The following is a 21,468-nucleotide window of genomic DNA, read 5'->3' as shown; positions in this document are numbered from 1 at the left end:
TTCCCCAGGTAAAAGCAGTATTTTAGACAGCTTGTATTTTTGTTTCTTTTTTTTGAAGTATATGATTTTGTCATATTGTTGGGTTGGTTATGTTCCCACTGGAGCAGAAAGAGAAGATAGAGTGTGGTGTTTTGAGACTTCCTCTGTACAGTAGTCTCACCAGGTCATACCTTGGGCTGTTGGTTTTGATCATCAAAACTTTTATAGGACTGGAGAGCAAAACAAAGGAAACAATGGAGGCAACCTCCATGGATTGAAGGTACGGGATTATGTGATCTGGGATAGCCCTGGTTCCCATGCTCCCTTCCCCCTGCCAAGGGTGGGTGCACTGGGATAGAAATGATTGTCTGAAAAATTAAGCGAGCGGCTGCATGGTTCTGAGTTACTGGTTGGGCTTAAACCACGACAGTTCTTTATGGTGTCCAACGTGGGGCACAAAGGGTTGAGATTGTGAAGCATCTTCTTACTAGGATCTTTCATAGCATCTTTCCCAGCCATCAGTCTCCTTGTCAGAAAGCACAAGCTTGTCTCTCACAAGTGGAGACACCCAAGGATAATCCAGTAGTGTGTGTGAAGAGCTAGTGTCTTTCGTCCTTTGGACAGTCTTTGCGCAGAAAACTAACAGTTCTTCTGGCAGTTTCCAGTGTTTTTTACTATATCTTATGGTTTAGGTTCCAGAAGATTCTTCAAAACTATAAAAAACTAATGACTGACAGAAGTTTGGCTCAAGACTGACTTCTTTCTTGCTTCGGTAATCTCTGTGCTGTTCTGATATCTCTGTGTTACCATGATCTTTGCTTTTGTTAATTTCAGAAAGGGAAAAGACATGAGAAGCAGTTAGGCACTCCATGGTTATCAACTGTAGTATGAACTCAATAAACAATGCTACCAAATCAGTAAAGTTTTCTTTTGCTTTTTAACACAGTTTCAGGAATAGTTCAGAGCTTCAGCAGGCAATGACAAATGCAACTCCCCTTTAGTACTACTCCTCAGTCTCCTCACTGTTTGTACATTATTGCTTTCTCTCCATCTATTATAATGCTGCAGTTTAGCCTTTGTAAACTGTTTGGAAGTTACCACTAGAGTTTCAGATGTTTACTGTTGTTTAGTCCTTTCCAGGCTCTGTTTAACATTTTCTTACTTTTGTATCCACATTCACTGTGTAAAATGTCAGTGCATGTAACATCAGCCATTCTTAGTTCATTTAACATTCAAAAATGTGAATTTTTTTAGTACTGGCCACTGTTTGTTGTCTTGTATTTGGTCGACAGTAACTTTCTTCTGGTGTTATATTAACTTTCCATTTTGTTCAAAACCCTCTGAAGTTTCTCCTGGTCTTTTAGAAAATTATCTAATTTAGAGCACACTGTGCCCTGCATAATTTTCAACATCTTTTACTAGCACCATTTCACACAAGTTCATAACAAATATATCCAGTTTTGGAAACTTGGAATGTTCCATGTGAAAGAATCCCTGACTTTCTTATACAGTAGATCAATACTCTTTTCAACATTAAGAAAATCTTTCCTATATTGTGTTAAGGTTTGAGTTTAGTATATCATATTCGGTATCTGATTTTAGCAGTTTTCCTGGTAGCCAGTGTCTGAGTGTGATCAAATTGTATAGATATATTTGGCATTCTGCATGAAATCTCATTTCCTGTCTTCCAAGTTACTTAATGAAAATGGTTCCTTGACTGTAATGGAAATAAGATGGAAATTTACATTTTTGGAGGGAACTGTACGTATTTCTGGTTTGGTGAAGAGTCATTATATTACAAAGACTTGAATTACAAAGGGACTTGCAGCAATGTCTGATGCATTTCTAAACTGGTATATTTTCTTGAATGATATATGGCTCTGAATCACAAATTGAGCATTGTTAGAAAAGTATTGATTAGTTACTGTAAGTGTGTAGCTGAGAAGAAAAACAGATATTGAAATATTCTGTCAGCAGTTTTGGTGGAGGTATTTCATCGGATTTTGTATCAGGTCCTCACAGAAATACAGTTAACACAAAATCGCAAGATTCAGCTCATTTCACTACAAAATAGGAGTATGGTGTAGATTGTGTAGGTTGTATAATAGGGATGTAATTAGTTGTGCACTGGTGATTATTTTTTTAAAATACTTGTGGCAGAAACCTCGAAGGAAATATTCCATGATACTAAGTAGTAGCCTTTTTCTAGTTGTTGTTTACTAGTATAAAATAGAGTAACTTCATGTAGTGAATGATTCTATGTGTAAGTGCTTTTTCTGTTGAAATTTGTATAAAAAAAATCAATCAGCAATAACAACAAACTCAGATGTATATAACAGCTTTTCAATGGGAGTGCAGATATTAAAGCAATGTCTTTTGAGCACAAACTGTATATAATACAGCTATCAAGGTGTACTATCAAACAATCTAAACAGATATAGTTTAGAAATACATGATAGTGTTTCATTTTAGACAGAAGATGTGGGTTCATGTTACCAAAATATATTCATTTATTTTCATCAAGTGATTAAATGTTTCAAAATAAATTTTGAAATAAAGTTTCAAAAGTAACAGCAGAATGCATTTCTAGTAACTCAGGTGGTGGGAGCTGTGACTTTGCTGGATGTAATTTCGAAGTGAAAGGGGTTGCTTAGATCAGAAAACTTCCAATATATACACCTTGATTTTCCAAGTCATCAGTCTTCTAATTGCCGTAACACCATTCATTACATTAGAATTAGTATATGAAGTATATTTAGGCAGTTTGCCCAGTCCTAAGTATAGTACATAGTTGTCTTCCATAAATACTCAAACCACTGTTAATGAAAACTAATGGCCCATCAAAATTTGCATTCAGAGTACTGCTTGAAATCTCCAAAGGACTGTCCACAATGCTAGTGTAGCAATTTTTGGCATTTGAAATTGCTGTTTCCCGATATGTTGCTGTGCTTAATGCTAATTATACAACAAATGGATAAATACAACAATTTTAATATATACTATGACCGAGTTTCAGCAACAAAATTGTAATTACTGATTGAACAACTCTTCTTAGCATAATCAAGCAAATGAATTGGTTAACTTCAGTTTGATATTTAAAGGTTTCAAATAGCATTATTTCTTCCCTAGTTCATGAAAGCAAATTGTCTTTATTCTAAAGTCAAGTGTTTTTTTTAAATCATCTATAATATTTTAAAATTAATATTAAAAGAGATCAATTATTCCTGATACTAAAAGTCACAGATGACTTATCTACTGAGAGTAATATGTTAATAACGCAGAGAGAAATTGTCCAAGACTGCTTAGAATTGTGGTCAAAAATAGTTGTGTAACACATTTGAGTTGTTTCGGTATGGGACGGTGTAGTGGCATTTATCGGCGACCCAGCAGTTTCTAAACAATTAAAACTTTTATTCTTTAGGTGTTAGGTCTTAGGCCATAACTGGCCAGCTTAAGGTGTCTGTACTTGAGAACTTGCGAGTTGTTTCAGGTTGATTTGGTTTTGGTGTTTTTTTTTTTTTGTTTTGTTGGTTTTTTGGTTTTGTTTTTTTGTTTGTTTCTTTGTGGTTTTTTTTTCCTTTTTTTTCCTCTTTTTTTTCTTCTTTTTGTTTTTTTAATTGAGTTTTGGATTTGTTGTTTTGTTGGGGTGGTTTTTTTAGGGTTTTTTTTTTTAGTATACCTGAAATTTCAGGATTTGCATTACCTTTGTTGTTTAACTCTCCATTTACTGTATTTCACAGTAATTAATACTTCAAATGTAGTCATGGATGAAATTTTAACTCACTGCAAAGCGTATGTTACTGTCCATATACTGCCATTTACATTGTTCGAGTTTAAAAATATATATGACAAACTGAAGATAAAGTTGAGTTCAAACTGCTGGTATAATTTCCTTTTTTTGCTGTTTTCCCTTTCATGGTTAATTTTAACATTCACCCAAAAACCTGCATTGTGTTGCCTTTGAGACTGTTGGTCAAATCTGAGGTGGTATGGTATTGAAACATTAGCTAGTTCAGTTTGTTTAAAATAATTACTTTTCCAAAAGGCTGAGAGCAGAAGTGACTTGTTTGTGCTTGTAGCATTTTGTAACTTGGAGACTACAATAGAGGTGGGCCATTGAAACCTTGTTTCTTTACTGAGACTTCATAGAAGGCTAGTACCAGAACTACATTTTATTTGATTGATTGATTTGATCTATTTGGTTGTTGACCCAGCCAAGAAAAACTGATAAGCCACAGTGAGTTGGAAGGAGATCGTTGTACTGTTTAAGTCTTGTGAAGGGAGTAAAGACTTGGGTTTTCCAGCATTCAAAGTAAAAAGAAACGGACACTGAAGTGTATTATGGACTGGAACTTGTCAACCTGGGACATTGAGACCATCTCGTTCATCCATGTGTACTCTAGAGACAATGGGGACTGATGTGTTAAGGACTTGAAATCAGAAGATTGTGTTTTCTGTGTCAGTGTTTGATCATTAGTTTACTGAAGTTTGAATTTGAAATCCAGTCTGATGCATTGTGAGGTAGAGCCTGCTTTGCTTCCTCCCCCCCGCCCCTTTCTTTTCATGATTTCTTAGTTATTGATTATAGTTTGGTTTTAATGTTTAGCATAACAAGTAATTTTGTTCACTTGTGAAATTAATTTCTTCCCAAATAAAGTCCGTTGAATTTCTATATATAAGTAGGCATTTTAATTCAGGATTTTCTATGGAAGTAGCCTCAAACTAGCAGTTGTTTCAGCAAAAGTGGAACTGGTACAGACTGCTTTCGTGTCTCCTGCATCTTAATAACACAGTACCTTTTAGCTTCTCTCTGTAACCTTCTCTCCATAATTACTCTGGTGCAGTACCCCACATCTTTCATCCTAAGAGCTTACTGCAGTTTCTCTCCTGCTCTTCACAAGAGATGTCTCTACTGCAAGCACTTTCAGAGCCTTTCCCTATTCACAATTCCACGATTTACTAGCACAATACTCCATTTTCCTTACGTATTCCTTAAATTTCTTCCTTTTTTTTCTCTCCATTCCCCATCTCTGTGTCAAAACAAAGCAGAGGCTGTTGCCACTCTGGAGCTACACATGAGGTGATACGCTGGCTAGTACATGTTGCATGGCTAACTGGCTGGCAGCAAAAGGAAGAATCAGCTAGCCAGTCGTGCCACTCTTCGCCAGAATTACTGGGGCTCAGTCAGCTGTGATTTTGTATGGGCTGGCTTTTGAATTTGTCAAGGGTGTATGGCATATGAATGTTCTTAGTTACACTTCAAAAAGAAAAGGATGTGTTAGCCCTGTGTGTCGATTTTTCCTATGATAGCAGAAGTATGTTACAACTTTACTGTGAAAAGTAGAATACAGGAGGATGTTGTTCCTGTTACACTTAATATAAATAACTGGCAGTGCTTTGTATTGGATTTGTTTATCTACAGCTAGAAACATCAGGAAGTTCTTCACTGAAATAATGGTTTTATGCAATATCTGAAGGATGACAGTAAGAATTAGCATTGGCTGTTTTCTGTATGTTCAGTATGCTCTGTGTTTCAGTCTCACCCAGACAGGAAAGACTGATTTGCTTTGCTTCCAGAAACCATTGAGATTGAGGAGTAATGGGAACAAGCTGGCTGAAATTAATTTTGAAATAAATGAAAAGATTATGTTATGAGGGAAACAGCTGAAGGGCTTGGCATTGGTTAGGTAAGGAGCCCTTCACTGTGAACATTCAGTCGTTGTGAGTTAGCTGAGTTCTTGTTTCAGAAGCAAGTTTAAATTCTCAAGTGTTTAGTCTGTTAGAATTAGGCAGTAAGCATCATTACTATGTTTATTATTTTGGATCTGACAGAAGTTTGCTTGACTTTCAGAAATACACTTTTGCAGTTTCAATGCATTCTTTAGTTTCCTCTAAACTGAACCATCACCATGTCCTTCATGGAATATGTTTAAGTAGAGTATGTTAGTTGGCATTAAACAGATGATTCCGCTTTGTGTGTGCAATGCTGGTGCCTGTATGCGTGAAATCCAGCAAATGGCAAGTCACAAACTCATGTCATGGCAGTACCCAGTTCTCAAGTTGTGATAGTCTCAGGTGTAATATAAGGGTGAACATCCTTGGGCACCCCCTATTATTGACATTTGGCTGTGGTACTTGTCAGTATGGGCATTACAAGTAGTGGTGCCATACTACAGAGCTTTTCCATTGTCACCACAGCATCTTCATTGAAACACTGAAAGGGCGTAGCTGTTGTAGAAAGCAGTTCTATGATCTTGATGTCATCCTTCAGAGCTACAGTAAAGACAATAACCATGGCCTTTTATATGTGTAGGGGAATATGAAATACCAAGAGAGTAAAGGGCATTTCTAGCATTCTTCTGGTTTCCCTCTTATTTTACCCTATTCTGCCATCCAAGCTTTAGCAATAGGAAATAAAAATTTTCTATGAGGGCTACTGAGAAGGTTTTTAAGAGTGTATATTTCATACTCTTTTATTCTGTTTGCATTACTTCTTGCCGTGTTTCCAGGCAGGTCATCTTTTTTCTTTTTGCCTTGTAGTTATTATGCCTTATAGTCCATTTGTACAATATCGAGTGATGAAACATGAAATATTCAAAACTTGGTAGAAATACTGATTTGAGGAAAAGTAGTAAAGATTATTAACTTAAAGAAATTATAATCCATTGACACCTAGGCATTTTACTACCTTTCATTTCATGAATGAGAGAGTAGCAAACTCTTTAACTGAAGGAGCTTTTTCATTAATTCTGGCAGATAATGAATCAAAGTGACAAACTGATAACACTAGTAAGTGTTGTATATTTCTGGATAAAACGAAAGCAGTCCCTAATATTGATATTTAAATAGTTAGTAGGGCTTAAAAAATGACATTTTCCTGAAGTGATGCAATGAAGTAGATGAAATGAAGAAGAGAATATTTAACTCACATACACCTTTTCAGCTTCTTGAAATTGTTAAATTAACTTTATTTTAAATTGTTTGTCTTCATACACTGTTGTTTAAATTGTTATGAAGATTATCTTTACGTTAATACTGATATTTGTATCTTAATTTCTTTTTAATGAAAGTTTACATTCCATAGTAACCAGTACAGTCATAGCAATATGATCAAACTTGGTGTTTCTATCCTCATATCACTTAGAATCGCATCTGGATTTAAGTGAAATCTTTATGACTAAAGTCACCTGCAATCCAGCCATTGCAAAATAATGTTGCATGTACTGCGGTTGCGTATCAAGTGAGAATTCCTTGTCTTAACTTTTTGACAAGTCCCTCATACTATAATTCAAGTACTCTGCATGCATGGATTGACAAAGATGGTTTGAAATTTTATGCTCGTTGTGTGCATAGCATGTCTCACTTTTTCTGTTATTTTAAAATCTTGTGTCAATTATGATTACAAAGTTACTCTCAATGTAAGTTGGGAATTTCACTAATTTCTTGAAGACATTAACAAGATGCTTAATTATTTTTATGATAATTGTCATGCTGCTTAATTTGGACACTCAAGTAATGAAAACCTGGAATCAGAGTTCCTGTCATCTCTACATACATGATGAATGGATATAGCAAAGTTCAAGAGCAAACTCTGTGTTGTAGTACATGATCTATGAATAAGGGTTTGTAACATTTAGTTATGAGTTGTGCATAATACAGTTTTTCCATTTAAAAATGTATGAAAACCTGTCACCTAAAGAGAAAAAAGTAAATACATAAACCTAAATTTTGTGGGTTTAGAATTTAAAAAAACCTGATTTATTTATCTTTGAGCAATTTTCCTTTAAATTGATCTGAGAATTAACCTCAAATGCGTTTTCCCACCTTAGGTTTCAAACATATGTAACTTGTGATGTTCTTTTAACTTTTAAAACTTGAAAATTTTGCAGATAAAAAGCTTTGGTGGGCAGACCAGAACTTAGCTCAGATTGGCACCTGTAACAAAAGAGATGGAAGAAACCCAACTGTCCTGAGAAACAAAACTTCAGGTGTTGTACATATGAAAGTGTACGATAAAGCAGCACAGCAGGGTATGTTAAATTTTAAGCATGTTTAACCAACTTCAAGAGTGCATAGTATCTTTTCCCATGTTATTCTCCAAATGTGGCTAGAGAAATATGTATTTCATTCTAAGACAGTGACAAATTACAATAAAATATTTTACTATTTAATAATAGAATAATTGCTTTATCATATATGCCTAATGTATTTTTACTGAATCTAAGTCTAAAGTTTTTAGTAAAAAAAAGAACAATCTGTGATCTCATCTCAAATTATTGAAATCTTAAATGAATGATTATGAGAGAATTCATTAATATTCTTCACTATATGTGTGGTTTAAGACAGTTTAATTGATCTAAATTGACAGAAGTGACAGTAGTAAAAATCAAAAGTGAGACAGCAAAATCATGCTGCCAAAATTTAGTTGGCAAAGTGTAACTAAGATCATACCAAAAAGTGTAATTCAGGATCATGGATTTGGAGATCAGAGATGAAAACATTTGGGTGATTCTTTAGAAAGAGATTATTTCTAATTCCAGCTACTGAACCAGCTGAATCAAATAATTTAGTTTTGCGGAGAAGCTTCCAAAAGAATACAGGATGTTTTACCACAATAAAACAGTCATAAAATGTCTGTGTATTGAGTACCTTAATTCAGTTCTATATTTAGTGCTCTTGGGAGGACTTGCCATTTTACATAATCTAGGAAACACTAGACATGCTTTGCCAGCCTGGCCCTTACTTTTAAATGTGGTGGAGAAGCAAGTAATAATAATTTAGGGATTCAGTTATGTTTCTATCATTTTAAAATGCTTGAACTCCCTACCCTGGAGGCATGCAGATAGCGCCGTAAGTGCCCAAATATTAGCAGTATCTGGTGACTGTAGCATTAAGATGTGTCTTCCATTGTACAAAAGTGAAGAAAATTAACAGTTTTTTGAACTACTGAACTTTAACTGTAATTTCACTATAGTGAAATGTCACTTTACTGATCTATATCTTGACAGCAATGTCAGGGTTTTGGTTATAGGAGTCAAACACTATAGATGGGATTTAGCTTTACACCTGCATCATTTTTTTTTTTTAAAGAATCTTTGTATGTTTCATTTGCATCTTGCATTTCAATAAATCAAAGTGACATGACAGCAGATGTAACATGAGGGCACTTACAGATTTTTCTGTATACAAATTTGGCATTCTAGATTAATTTTTACCTTACAATTTCTCTCATTTTCTAAGGATACCTGACACTTGGAAAGCTCAACTGCCTTTTCCATTTGTATGGTAGGATCATTAAAAAAATGGCTATAAATTTAGATGAAGAAATACTTTCTACTTCAGAATTAGGAATGGAAAAATGAATGTGACATGTAGTGCTCTGATTTGTATGGGCTTGTTAACTTGTAATCAACTAATTCTTTGAATGTCTTAGTAGATTTAAACATATCTTTGTGAAGCTTCAAATTTCCAAGATGTTTGTTATACTGTGTGTAATATTCATTATAAATCTTACTAAAAAGTGTTTATCTATTACTTAAAAGTAAATATTGTTATAATTAAGATACAGGTGCATGGATCTGTGAGGTCACGGATGCCAACACTCATTTTTAGTCAGGATTGCACTGTTCAAATTTTGTTGTTTGTTTTTCTTGTCCCTTCTCCCAACATGTTACAGGTAGCAATTCCTGTCAGTTAAACAATGGTGGGTGCTCCCAGCTTTGTTTACCAACATCAGAAACCACCAGGACATGTGTGTGTACAGTAGGCTACAACCTTCAAAAAAACCGCATGGCATGCAAAGGTAAAATGGCTTTCAGTATTTATTTGCACTATCTTCATATTGCTGTAGAGGGTAAATAAACTTTCTTTAATAATTTTAACTTAAATAATTATACTTAATATGCTGATAAAAGCAGTAACATAGAAATGTCCATTGTGGTTAAGGAGGAATTTAAATGTAGCTTTTAATTTCTTTATCTAGTTCTGCATAGATTTTTGTGGAAGCTGAGGGATTTTATTTAGTTAGTTTAAATGTAGACAGAAAAGCAGACAATCTGAGGCACTGCTCATAGTAGTGCATATTTGTTCAAGGTCATATACCTTATCCTTAAACAAAATTATAGGCTACAGTGTCTAAAAGATTGGGTACCTCATCCTATTGTGTTGCCCTTTATATAAAGTAAAACCTAATTATTACTGTTTTTTTAATCTATTAGAGCAGGAAAAAAAGTCAAAACATACCTTACATCCAAAGTCTTAGTTTTTTGCCTGAATAACACATAAAAGCATTATGGTCAAGGTGCCTTACAGTTGTATAAACTTAATATTGTTTATTCCTATGAGTGATTGCTGCCTCATCTTCTTAATAGTAGAGTATACACGAAAGCAAAGTTAAGCAACATAAACGTGGCTTTCCTATTTTTTCAGTGTTTTTCATATGTGACAATAACATGTTCTTAAAATTTTTTGTTTATTTTTTAAAATAGTAATTTTTACTTTTACATTTACTTCTTCGGATATTTATAACTTTCAGTTGTTGATTAAGGTAAAATTGGTGTATGGTGTGTATTTAAAATATATACCTTCTTTATGTCTAGGTGTGTTATTTCTAGGTCATAACAGCTTTTTATGACTGAATTTTCTTTCAAGTAAGAAGAGGTCATGAGTAAAAAACATTTGTATTATGTCTTTAAAATTCACAAAGAAAATCTGACAAGTCCTATTCTGTTTAGGGTTGCTTGTTTAGGGTTGCTGCTTTTATTTGCTGGATAGATTTCTTCTTGCTTTGAAGAAAATTTTGTAATTGTCTACCTGAAACTTTTTAGTCCACATTCATAGGGCCTTCTTACTAGCTAGCTCATAAGAAAGAAAGAAATTGTGGAATAATTGGTGCGAAGAAGTTTTTTGTGCATGGTAGTTAAAATTCTTCAATAATGAGTTAGGTATTGTCACCCTATATAATTTCTCTTAAAGGTTTTCTAATATATGAACAGATTAGGGCAGCAAAGTATGGTTGTGAACAATTAGGTGTGATTCATCTCAACTAGGAATGACAAAATAACAAGACCTCTACACGGAGTTTCTTCCTACTTAATAGAAATAGGTGCACCTGGAGTATGATTAATCTAACATGAAAGTAGACATTTCAAATACATCAACTACATTGTTCACTAAAACTGTGTATTTCTCTCTATTGTCTGTAAAGGAAGTGTGCATGATTAAATGAGGTGAGATGAATCCTGTGCCTGAAAAGACTATTTTCAGTCTCGAGTCCTGCTTTTCGCAAGTTCTTCAAAATTGTCGCTTGCTAAATATGTACAGAAAACACAGAAGTGCATTGAAAATATTCTTAAATTTCTCATAGTTCAAACCCAGTTTCTTAAGTTTTAATTTCATTACTGCTCATTACTTAATTAGAAGGTGATGCTTGAAATGGACAGCTATTCCCTTTTGTTTGTAAGACTGCATTTATCGTTTAATTAGAACTACACCATAAGAATTCACAGGTATTTTTTCAAAGAGATGGCTTTATCATTCTGGAAAACTATGGAGCAGTACTGTGTCTAGTACTTGTTACTTCTTCGAGTCTTGTTACTGAAAAACTGTGTCTAGTACTTGTTACTTCCTCAGGTCTTGTTAATTGGGAAAGTCTTTACTTTGCTCCCATCAGCTATTTTATTTTTCCCCATAGGTATTGAATCATTTCTTATGTATTCTGTTCATGAAGGAATTAGAGGAATTCCTCTTGATCCGAATGATAAAATGGATGCTTTAATGCCTATATCGGGAGCTTCATTTGCTGTGGGCATAGACTTCCATGCAGGTAAATGTCATGTATAGTTTATTGTTTATTGATCATTACTAAAACAAAACTGTGTCATAAACCACTGCATTTTACAGAGAGTAAATTAGTAATTTGCACAGACTTTTAATAGTTGTTGTGTGTGATAATATATTTTAAAGAGAAATATTATTTTTTTAGATTGATTTTATTTCTATAGTGTATGATTATGTGGAAGCAAATCCAGGTAGTTCAGTTGCTTGAATTTTTTGATTACTGAAAATCAGTATTTTAAGAAAACAGCACTACAAAGCCAGTTGTGTTACATACAGTAAGATTTCCTGGAAGTGAAAACACCTAGACCTCTGAGTTCTTAGAACATTTTCTAAGCTCTGTGTGGATTCTTCCACACATGGCTGACTTAAATAGTCATAGTATGACTACAAAGTGGTTTATTTTTATGGAGATGAATTAAACTGGAGTATGAAATACAAAAAATTCACTTGTAGAGTGTCTTATCCAGATGGTAAACATAATATATGATCTGTGTAAGCTTTGTTTTCTCTCACATACATGTATATATTTACACATGTGCATATATATGTGTAGACATATTATATGTAATATTTCTATACATGTAGAAATATATGTATTATAGAAATACACATGCACATATGGAATTAAAAGCAGATATGTATATAAAGTATGAATACATAAAGCAATGTTTTTCCCAGACAAAATATCTCACTTGGGAGGTCTGCAGCAGATGAGTTTGAAAGTAGAATGTGGGTTGCTGCATATCTGTGTTGTTAACTCAGAGCTCTGTTAAAGGGACATCATCCCTTTGTTTGCCCCATCTCTTTACCAAGGGGACTTTGTGGCAACAGAGGGGGGTGCATATCTATGCTTTTGCCTTTCCACATTCTCAGCCTGGCTTAAGACTTTAAATGGTCATTGAAAGTAAGTCTGTACTGTAAGACTACATAGTGGTCCCTCTCTTTCACCTTTGGACAGCCAGCAGCAGCAGACTGGCAGGGAAGACAGCTGAAATCCCTTAAAACCTCCAAAAAGGCTCTTAGTGAAAGCTTTACAGGACATTCAAAATAAAAGATGAATTATGGATAGAGTCAATTTTCTATTCTTTCATCAGTGTATCACTCTCAAATGTCACACTTTTTTTTTTTCCCCATAGTTGAATTTTTCTATACTGCCAAAATTCAATCTGAATGATTACTGAAAAAATAGACTGTATAGTCAGTTTTAAAAGGTAGTTTTTCAGATTAGTAAGTATTTCAGAATGGTGATTAATAAACAAAACAATGTTTTTCAAACATCCCATTAGAAAGAAAAAAGAAAGATGACATTTGTTGTCATTTTAGCAAGGGTAGCTTGCTAATGGTAATGGTACAATGGTAGCTTCCATCTGTTGACATGGCCCTATTGTGTAATATGTGCAGTACTAAATAACCAGTAGAAAACCTAGAATTCTGATTTAATTACTTGAAATAAATAAAAGGAAAATGAATGAGGGATTAAAGATGATGGGTTTGATACTAGTCTTCACTCTGAGACATGCTGATAAAGTCATCAGGTTATGGCAGGTTTTACAGTTCCTGATGTAGAAACTTGAACTGAAGTAACTGAATTAATTTAAGAAACGTTGCCATCCATGTATTTTTTAGGAAATGATACAATCTATTGGACAGATATGGGTTTCAACAAAATTTGCAGATCTAAACGAGATCAAACATGGAAAGAAGATATCATTACAAATGGTTTGGGAAGAGTTGAAGGCATCGCAGTGGATTGGATAGCAGGTAGGTCTTAACCTGCTTTAGGACTTCTCATGATTTCTGACAGTACATTCTTGCATCTTCAGCTCAAGACTAAATAACTTGCTTTGCTTTCTGCTCTAATTTCTATTATTCCAAATGTCTAGATATTCTTCTTTGAAGATACCACCACTGTTTTTTGCAGTTACATTACAGACAGAAAAATTATTTAAATATCTTGGACACTATTTCTTAGATGAACAGTCTCAACCATTAATTGACAAGTGACAACCATTAATACAAACTTATTCTTTAAACCAGAAGGCTGACTAGGACTAGAAATTACAAATAAAAGATACATATAAGTTAAAATACAGCAGTTAGTTTCTGGTCTTAACTGACACGCTTAAGATGTTGACACTTTTCATGTAGTCTTTTCTTTTTCCAGTAACTTAAAGGTATTTTTCCTAGGTAACATATATTGGACGGATCATGGCTTCAACTTAATCGAAGTTGCCCGGCTCAATGGCTCATTCCGATATGTAATTATATCCCAGGGTTTGGACCAGCCAAGATCTATTGCGGTACACCCAGAAAAAGGGTAACATGACCATGGCTGCTTGCATTTCTTAGAAAGTTTGCATGCTAGCACAGAAGATTTTTGGATAAGAAAATCGACGGCTTTGTTATAACAGATAAGCTTTTAATAAAATCCAGAAGGATTGTGTTGGAAACTATTATACTGTAACTAAGCTCAGGTGGAAGGGAATGTTATTCTTATCATAGGCTGATTTTTTTCATTGGTCTCTGTTTACATGACATACTGCACTTTATTTGCAAAACAGTTTTCATTTTCTAAGACAGTAATTTCAAGTGAAGTTTAGACATTCCTTGGAAGTGTGCTTGAATCTGTTCTGAAACAGCAAATTTGGGACTCAGCAAATTCAGGGAAGTCACGTTAGATAATGATTACCCTGATGTCATGATGAAATTATAGAACAGTATAATCCTTGGTAGTGATAAATTCTAATATAATATATAGTCATGATACTAGAATTTGTAATAAACAACCAAGGAGATTGCCTGGGGTAGATGAAAGTAATGTGAGATGAAGCATGTGGGTACGAGAGTAAGGGTTGTCAGAAATGACACCTCTATTCATCCAGCTATTTGAGAGTAGAGATTACCCTGCCGCATTAGCAGAAATTGAAAAACTTCTGTCCCATTCCAGCTCCAAAACTATTGCTAGCAGAGCTACAGCTAAAACAGAAGCAGTAAATTCCACAAAGAATTTCCACCCCTTTTTTTCATGGGAATATGAAATGTACTTTCTGAGGAAAAGGCATGTCCTGGGTTCAGCTACAGCAGTCATTTTTCTCCTTCTTAGTAGCTGGCACAGTGCTGTGTTTTCAATTTTAGTCTGAGAACAACGCTGATAACACCGGTGTTTTTAGTTGTTGCTAAGTAATGCTTACTCCCATCAAGGACTTTTCAGTCTCATGCTCTGCAAGGGAGGAGGGGAAGCGGGAGGAAGCAGAGACAGGACACCTGACCCAAACTAGCCAAAGGGGAATTCCATACCACAGCACGTCATGACCAGTATCTAAAGTGGAGGGAGTTACCCGGAAGGCCCAGATCGCTGCTCGGTTCGGGCTGGGTATCAATCAGTGGGTGGTGAGCAGTTGTATTGTGCATCACTTGTGGTTATTGTTTTCTTTTCCTTTTCCCCTTCTAGTTTTATATTCTCTCCCCTTGTTATTTTCCTTATTATTGTTAGTGGTAGTAGTAGTGGTTTTGTATTATACCTTAGTTATGGACTGCTCTTATCTCAACCCATGGGAGTTACATTCTTTAAATTCTTGACCCCATCCCTCCAGGAGCAGGGGGGAAAGAAGTGGGGAGAGTGAGTGAGTGGCTGCATGGTTCTGAATTACTGGCTGGGCTTAAACCTCAACAGCCGTATAAGCAAGACTCAGTGAATGTAACTACGAGACTTACCCTGCTAGAAAAGGAGCACTAAATGGCTTGTATGAAAATTTTAAAGAAGTATTTGAGCAACTACCTGCTCCAAAGCCAGAGATGATTCTGTAGGTCATATTCCCCAGATTCAATTAAATCAGTATCTCACTATTTTCAGGAAAGCAGTCTCTCTTCTCAGAGGAGTTTGCAGCCATAGTAATGAAGAATTCTGATTTCACATTGAGGCCAGGTTGATACCAGTGATGCAAAATGTCATGTGGACCTTTGCCATGACTTCTGAGAATTTAGACAGTGACCTATGTATTTTGCAGACTAGAACATTGCAGCTTCATGTGTTTGAGAATGAAGGTGAAAGCAATAACTGGTTTTATTTTCTGCGTAATGTAATAGCTTTTGCCATAACATTACGGCTATATTCGTATAGAACCACTGGTTTCTTGGCAGTATCAGCTAACAGATTAGGATTAATGCTGTTCTAAAGAGTAGAAGATTCTCCAGGTCCTAGTCAGGATCTGGCTGAATTAATTATTCTGGTTTTGTCTTTAATGTACCAGAATAGCTGTGCTCTTCTGTTCGTGTGTGTGTGTATATATATATACACATATATATACTTCTTTTTTTTCCCCCACAGTAAGTACACAGAAGCCTGATAAAATTCTTCTTACCAGAAGGGTAGACCAAACTTCACAAAACAACACTTAATTTACAATGTAAATTGCCTCAACATGTATATAATGTACTTGCTGTGCACATACACAGATAGGCTTTTACCCCTTACATCAAAGGAAAGTAAAAGCTCCATGAAGTCTATGAGGGCTAAGTGTAGCAGGTGGAATTTCTCTGGAGAATACTTAGATGTTAAAATAATAAGAATTATATAAATAAAATCCATTCTTTTCAGTTAGAAATGGCAAAAAGTGTAATCAACTCTTCTGCAATATTTGGAAAGGGAAGATGGATTGTAGCAGAGATCCAGCATTTAACAATTGCTATAGGGAAGACTAAATGAAGAACTCTTGACAGAATAATATTTGATACTGCTGTTAACAGAAAAGTTGCTTTCTTACTAAAGTGTAGATTATTTTTATTTTAATGATAGTATTTTCACATGATACTTTCTGACTCGACAGTTCATAGTTTTATTGTACTGAAATAAGTGTGCACAAAAGCAGATGAAATAATAACCAGCAGTATTAACAAGATTCTTTGGAAACACATAGTTCCTGCTTTTAAGTTAGTGGGTATTTAGAGGTGCCACTGAACCATATTCTTAGGTCTTAAAATAGAACAGTGTAACACCAGATTGTTAACCAGATATTAATGAAATGTGGGTAAAATGTAATTTGGAGGAGTTAAAATTATTGCACTTGAAACAAAAAATAATAAAGAGAAGAAATGCTAAATGTAGAACTGAATTTGGTAGTGCAATATTCCTTAGATATTTTGATCATGTGGAGGTTTATAGGTTTTGGGTGTGTTCAGAATACTTAAGAAAACGTAGGGGGATGAGAGGATCACAGATAAATAATTGTTTTACATGTCTGGTAGAACAGTGGATCACTTACCTCTGAAGGTAGTTAAGCTTAATTTTTTTTTTTTTTTTTTTTTTTTTAATATACTATTCAACAAAATGATGTCTTGACATATCTCCAGGTTTCTTCAGGAGAAGGAATGAATATCTTGCTAGTGAAGTGCAAGTATACCTTTCTTTGGGAAGATACGGCCTTTTTACCCTCTGTGTTATTTCCCTTTACAAGGCAAAACTTTCAAAGGTATTCTTCCCTCCCCTTGCCCTCACTTCACAGACTTCATTTCTTTTGAAGCTTGGGTTGACAGAAAAATAGAGAAGAAAACAGCAGTTATTAGATCTCATTGAATCTGCCAGTTACATCAAGTTACAAAGCAGCCAGCATTCAGCTGGTTTGTAATGTCATTTATTGTTTAAAAGGAAAAAGTTAAGAATGTGCAGTACTATAAAAGAGTATCTTTGTCCCTCATTGGGTATGTTTGTTCACGTAACATACACTTGGCTGATTCTCTCACACACACACACAGACACACACAGTTAAATGTGATTGAAATACGGGGTTAAGCTCATACTGAAATAATGATTAGACTTTGAAGATACCTTCTTCAAAAATATTTCAGAAATTTCATCTGTGTTTAAGGGGGGAGCAGTGGGCTGTGAGCTTAAACTCCAATTTATTTTTTTCCAAAGAAGGTTTTTTAAAGATTCTAGGCCAGCATCAAATTCCCACCATGTGCATCTCCATTTCAGATAGATAAATTCTGTGTGGGATAGTTCCAAAATAAGTTGAGTCATAGTTACTCTGTTATTGCACTACATGCAGCAAAGGTGTTGGTAGCATATTGCTACCTACAGAGGTCCAGGAAACAAGTATTTTAGGTGGTACTTCCCAGACCTTTTGAGAGGATATAGGAAGATCAAGGTTTTCTATATTAATAGTTTATGTAAGTTTATGCATCAAAATATTTGTTATCATTAGTGCTTTAGGACAGTATTAAATAACTTTGCATTTTGGCAGTTCTTCAGGATTTTCCCTGGAGAGTTCTGGATTCATTTAACCTGCTAGTGATGGTTTGTTTTTTTTTTTTCTCCTCTGAGTAACTAGTCCAAAGAAAGAGCACAGAATTTTTAATTCAAGTATATTGAATGCCTGCATTTCTGTAGTCAAGATTTAGTTGATGTCCTATGTTAATCTGACGAGGTGCCTGAAAGTAAGTTCAGTTCTGTTCAGAGGCACTGTTAGTTATCTGGTTAAAGTTGTATTAAACTTAAGCAGTGATTGTTGATATCCAGCTTAATTAATGTTGTCTATTAATGAATATTGTCTATTTTAACGTTTCTGAGACATGTTTTTCATTTATCTAATGTAGCACTTCAATTTCCTAATGTAATATAAGTTTTATAGTTAGTATTTATATTGCTGTTTGTTATGTCAAGAAGTGTGAGAAAAATTAGTTTTTATTAAAGCCAGAAAGCCCAATTTCATGTATTTGCAGTAATCCAATCAAGTATAGCTATTTAACAACAGATGAGTATATCATCATCACCGATCTTAAGGGTAGAACTGTTTAGTAACATACAGAAGACTTTAGTACTGCTTAAATGCAGACTAAGACATACATTCCACACAGAAAAACAATGGAGAACGGTATTCTTTGTTCTGTTCATTTTGTGTACAGTGTATTAGTAAACTGCTTTTTAGCGTGTTCTTACGAATATTTACGATGAAAATAATTCTCTTCAGGCAATCAGTAATATGCTAGATCTCAATTATCTTCAAGATTTCTTGCTCAGAATATATGTATTTGTGAGTGTTTATAATATATTTTAATACAAATATACACACATATATAGATTTGTAGACACATAGGCATTTACTTTAAAGATATTTGTAGCTTACTGTTCAGTAAAGGAAGTGCTCTATGTAGATTAACTGGCCTCATTTTGCTATACCTGTAACAACAGATTGAAGAACAGGAGGTCAAAGCAGAAGTTTGACCTAGCTCCTTATCCTGAAATAGTGATGCTACTGTGCTAGTAAGTATACAGTGACACAAAATTAGATAAGATGTAGATTTTTTCCATGAGCATTAGGGAGAATAGGAAAAACTGAAAGCTGAATTCTTTAAGACATAGAATTGCTTATTTGTTGATCAAATACTGTTTTAAGAATTACTTTATATATATCATTTGCAGTACATCTCTCAACAAAGTTTTTTTATGAGACAAGTATTATTATACATTCAATCTCTTAAGATTACTTAGAGAAATGAGCCTTATCTTGTTTTTTAAATACCTATGTAATGGTTATGATGTGTTTTGTTTGCAATTGAAGAGCAGTATTACACATTTTCAATTCTTTCTTTGGTGTTAAATTTTAATTGGTAATTTCTGCACAACACTTTAGGTATTTATTTTGGACAGAGTGGGGACAAACTCCTTGCATAGGCAAGGCACACTTAGATGGATCTGAGAAGGTTGTGCTTGTGAGCCTGGGGATTGCGTGGCCTAATGGGATTTCCATCGATTATGAGGTTAGTTCCTCTGTCTTTCAGTATATGTTAAAGTGTGCAGTATTTGTTATGTTTCATTTAAGTCAGCTGGACTTCCACTTTGATATAATCTTGATAACTCTTAATTAAGTACTTGGACAAGACTGTTGATGTTTCCTTTAAAATTAATCTTTAGGAAAATAAATTATATTGGTGTGATGCTCGTACCGACAAGATAGAAAGAATTGACCTTGAGAGTGGAGGGAATCGGGAGATTGTGCTGTCGGGGAGCAATGTGGATATGTTTTCAGTCGCGGTGTTTGGAGCTTACATCTACTGGTCTGACAGGTAATTTATTTTTCATAAGTATTTGAGTCTCAAAATGTTATTTCAGTGCCAGGTGCTTCACCATTGTAGGATTAGCCATTCCTTAGCAAGGTCACAGAATGGATCACAGAAACCTATGCAGTTTCCAAGAAAGGGCATTTCTGATGCTGAAAGCTAAAGCAATCAGTGTCATAGATGAGAACAGGTTTCTTCACCTTCTGTTTGGTGAACCCTCCACTGCCCTTCAGTCATTTGTTTGGTGTGAATTAGTTGAGGATTGTTGATGAGACATCTTCAACTTTTTTGGCAGAGCACATGCAAATGGCTCTATTAGAAGAGGCCACAAGAATGAGGCCACGGATGCTGTGACCATGAGGACTGGCCTTGGAATAAACCTGAAGGAAGTGAAAGTCTTTAATAGAGCACGAGAGAAAGGTTGGCTGTTCTTAAGGATGCTGTTAATTGTTTTAATATCATCTAGTACTTTTTATGTATGTTAAAGCATACTGAAAGTTAAGTAATCACTGATTTTATCTCCAGGTTTTACTTCTGAAGTATTTTTTTTAGCTAAAATTAATGTACTAAAGAAAACATGTAGAACAAATTCTACTAAAATTCGTCTGAGTGTTTTAAGGAGAAAATAGAAAACAAAACCACTTCCTGCCATCCAGGTTTGGTGAGTTTTGTTTTGCTTTAAAGAAAATAGAAAGGGGGGTGAAGAGGCAAAAAAACAGTCTTAGATTTTAGAAGGGCCTTAAACTATGCTTTAAAGAGCAGTAATCTCAAGTAGTTGGATTTCTATTTGAAAACAAACCAGATTTTTTTATTCCCCCCACAGCTAGAAATTCATAGCCTCTATATCTCAAATATTTGTTTCCTGAGATTATTTGGTTTTGAGTCCAATTTTTTTGTGTGGGAAGAGACATTATAAATAATCAGTTTTCCTTTATATTCTATTTATTTAGCGAATTCAAGAGACAAAAGTTAGCATACACTCTCTGTGATTTATGGTATCGATGGTAAAATTTTATTCTCCGCTACCTGACTAAGAATAATCTTGCTTTTAGCTCTTTTTCTTCTCTTAAAAGTCTGATTTTTAAGAGACCTTGAAACACTTGTTTCAGTGAGCAGAGGTTGCTACAAGTCTACCAAAAATGATGATGATTTCCTCAGAACAAACTGTTACCGGGCCATACAGACAGATTTTCTATAAGTATAGTCAAAAAGAGAGGCGAAAAAAAATGTTACTATAATACAAAATAAACATTTTAGCATAAATGTATCTCTGGTCTTGGTAGCGCTTGACAGTTGCTTTCATCACAGCATTACACACCCAACAATCCTGCTTCTTTTATACATCTTTCCTAAACAGCAGCATTAAATGACATGCAAAATAAACCTGCTTTTTTAAGAAAACATATCTAACAATCAATAAGAAAAACCGTCTTCATTTTTTATTCAAGTTATTTATTAAAAAATATTGAAAAAAAACACAAAAACCCCAAAACTTTGAAAATGTTTGTACTGATTTTACTAAGAATTTCTGCATGCAATTTCAGAGTACTGTGGGCATCATATTTTCTGGATAAAAATAAGATCCAAACAAAA

At 34.5% G+C, this 21,468-nt stretch overlaps 1 protein-coding gene across 1 annotated transcript in view; it reads left to right on the top strand.

Moving 5' to 3' along the window:
• Positions 1-20,295, top strand: part of LOC104402602 (low-density lipoprotein receptor-related protein 1B-like) — a gene marked incomplete at both ends in the record, with an annotated part of 46,679 nt that extends 26,384 nt beyond the window's left edge. Inside the window, 8 exons of the mRNA XM_010010513.1 lie at positions 7,869-8,009; positions 9,656-9,781; positions 11,672-11,803; positions 13,444-13,578; positions 14,005-14,134; positions 19,449-19,575; positions 19,730-19,881; positions 20,171-20,295. Coding sequence (XP_010008815.1) covers positions 7,869-8,009; positions 9,656-9,781; positions 11,672-11,803; positions 13,444-13,578; positions 14,005-14,134; positions 19,449-19,575; positions 19,730-19,881; positions 20,171-20,295 — 1,068 coding nt within the window. The remainder of the gene's footprint in view (positions 1-7,868; positions 8,010-9,655; positions 9,782-11,671; positions 11,804-13,443; positions 13,579-14,004; positions 14,135-19,448; positions 19,576-19,729; positions 19,882-20,170) is intronic.
• Between the last annotated feature and the right edge of the window lie 1,173 nt (positions 20,296-21,468).

The sequence above is a fragment of the Nestor notabilis genome, unplaced genomic scaffold (genome assembly GCF_000696875.1).
Source record: "Nestor notabilis isolate BGI_N333 unplaced genomic scaffold, ASM69687v1 scaffold24532, whole genome shotgun sequence".
In the NCBI taxonomy this organism is placed as follows: Eukaryota; Metazoa; Chordata; class Aves; order Psittaciformes; family Psittacidae; genus Nestor; species Nestor notabilis.
This window is presented reverse-complemented; position numbering and strand designations above follow the sequence as displayed.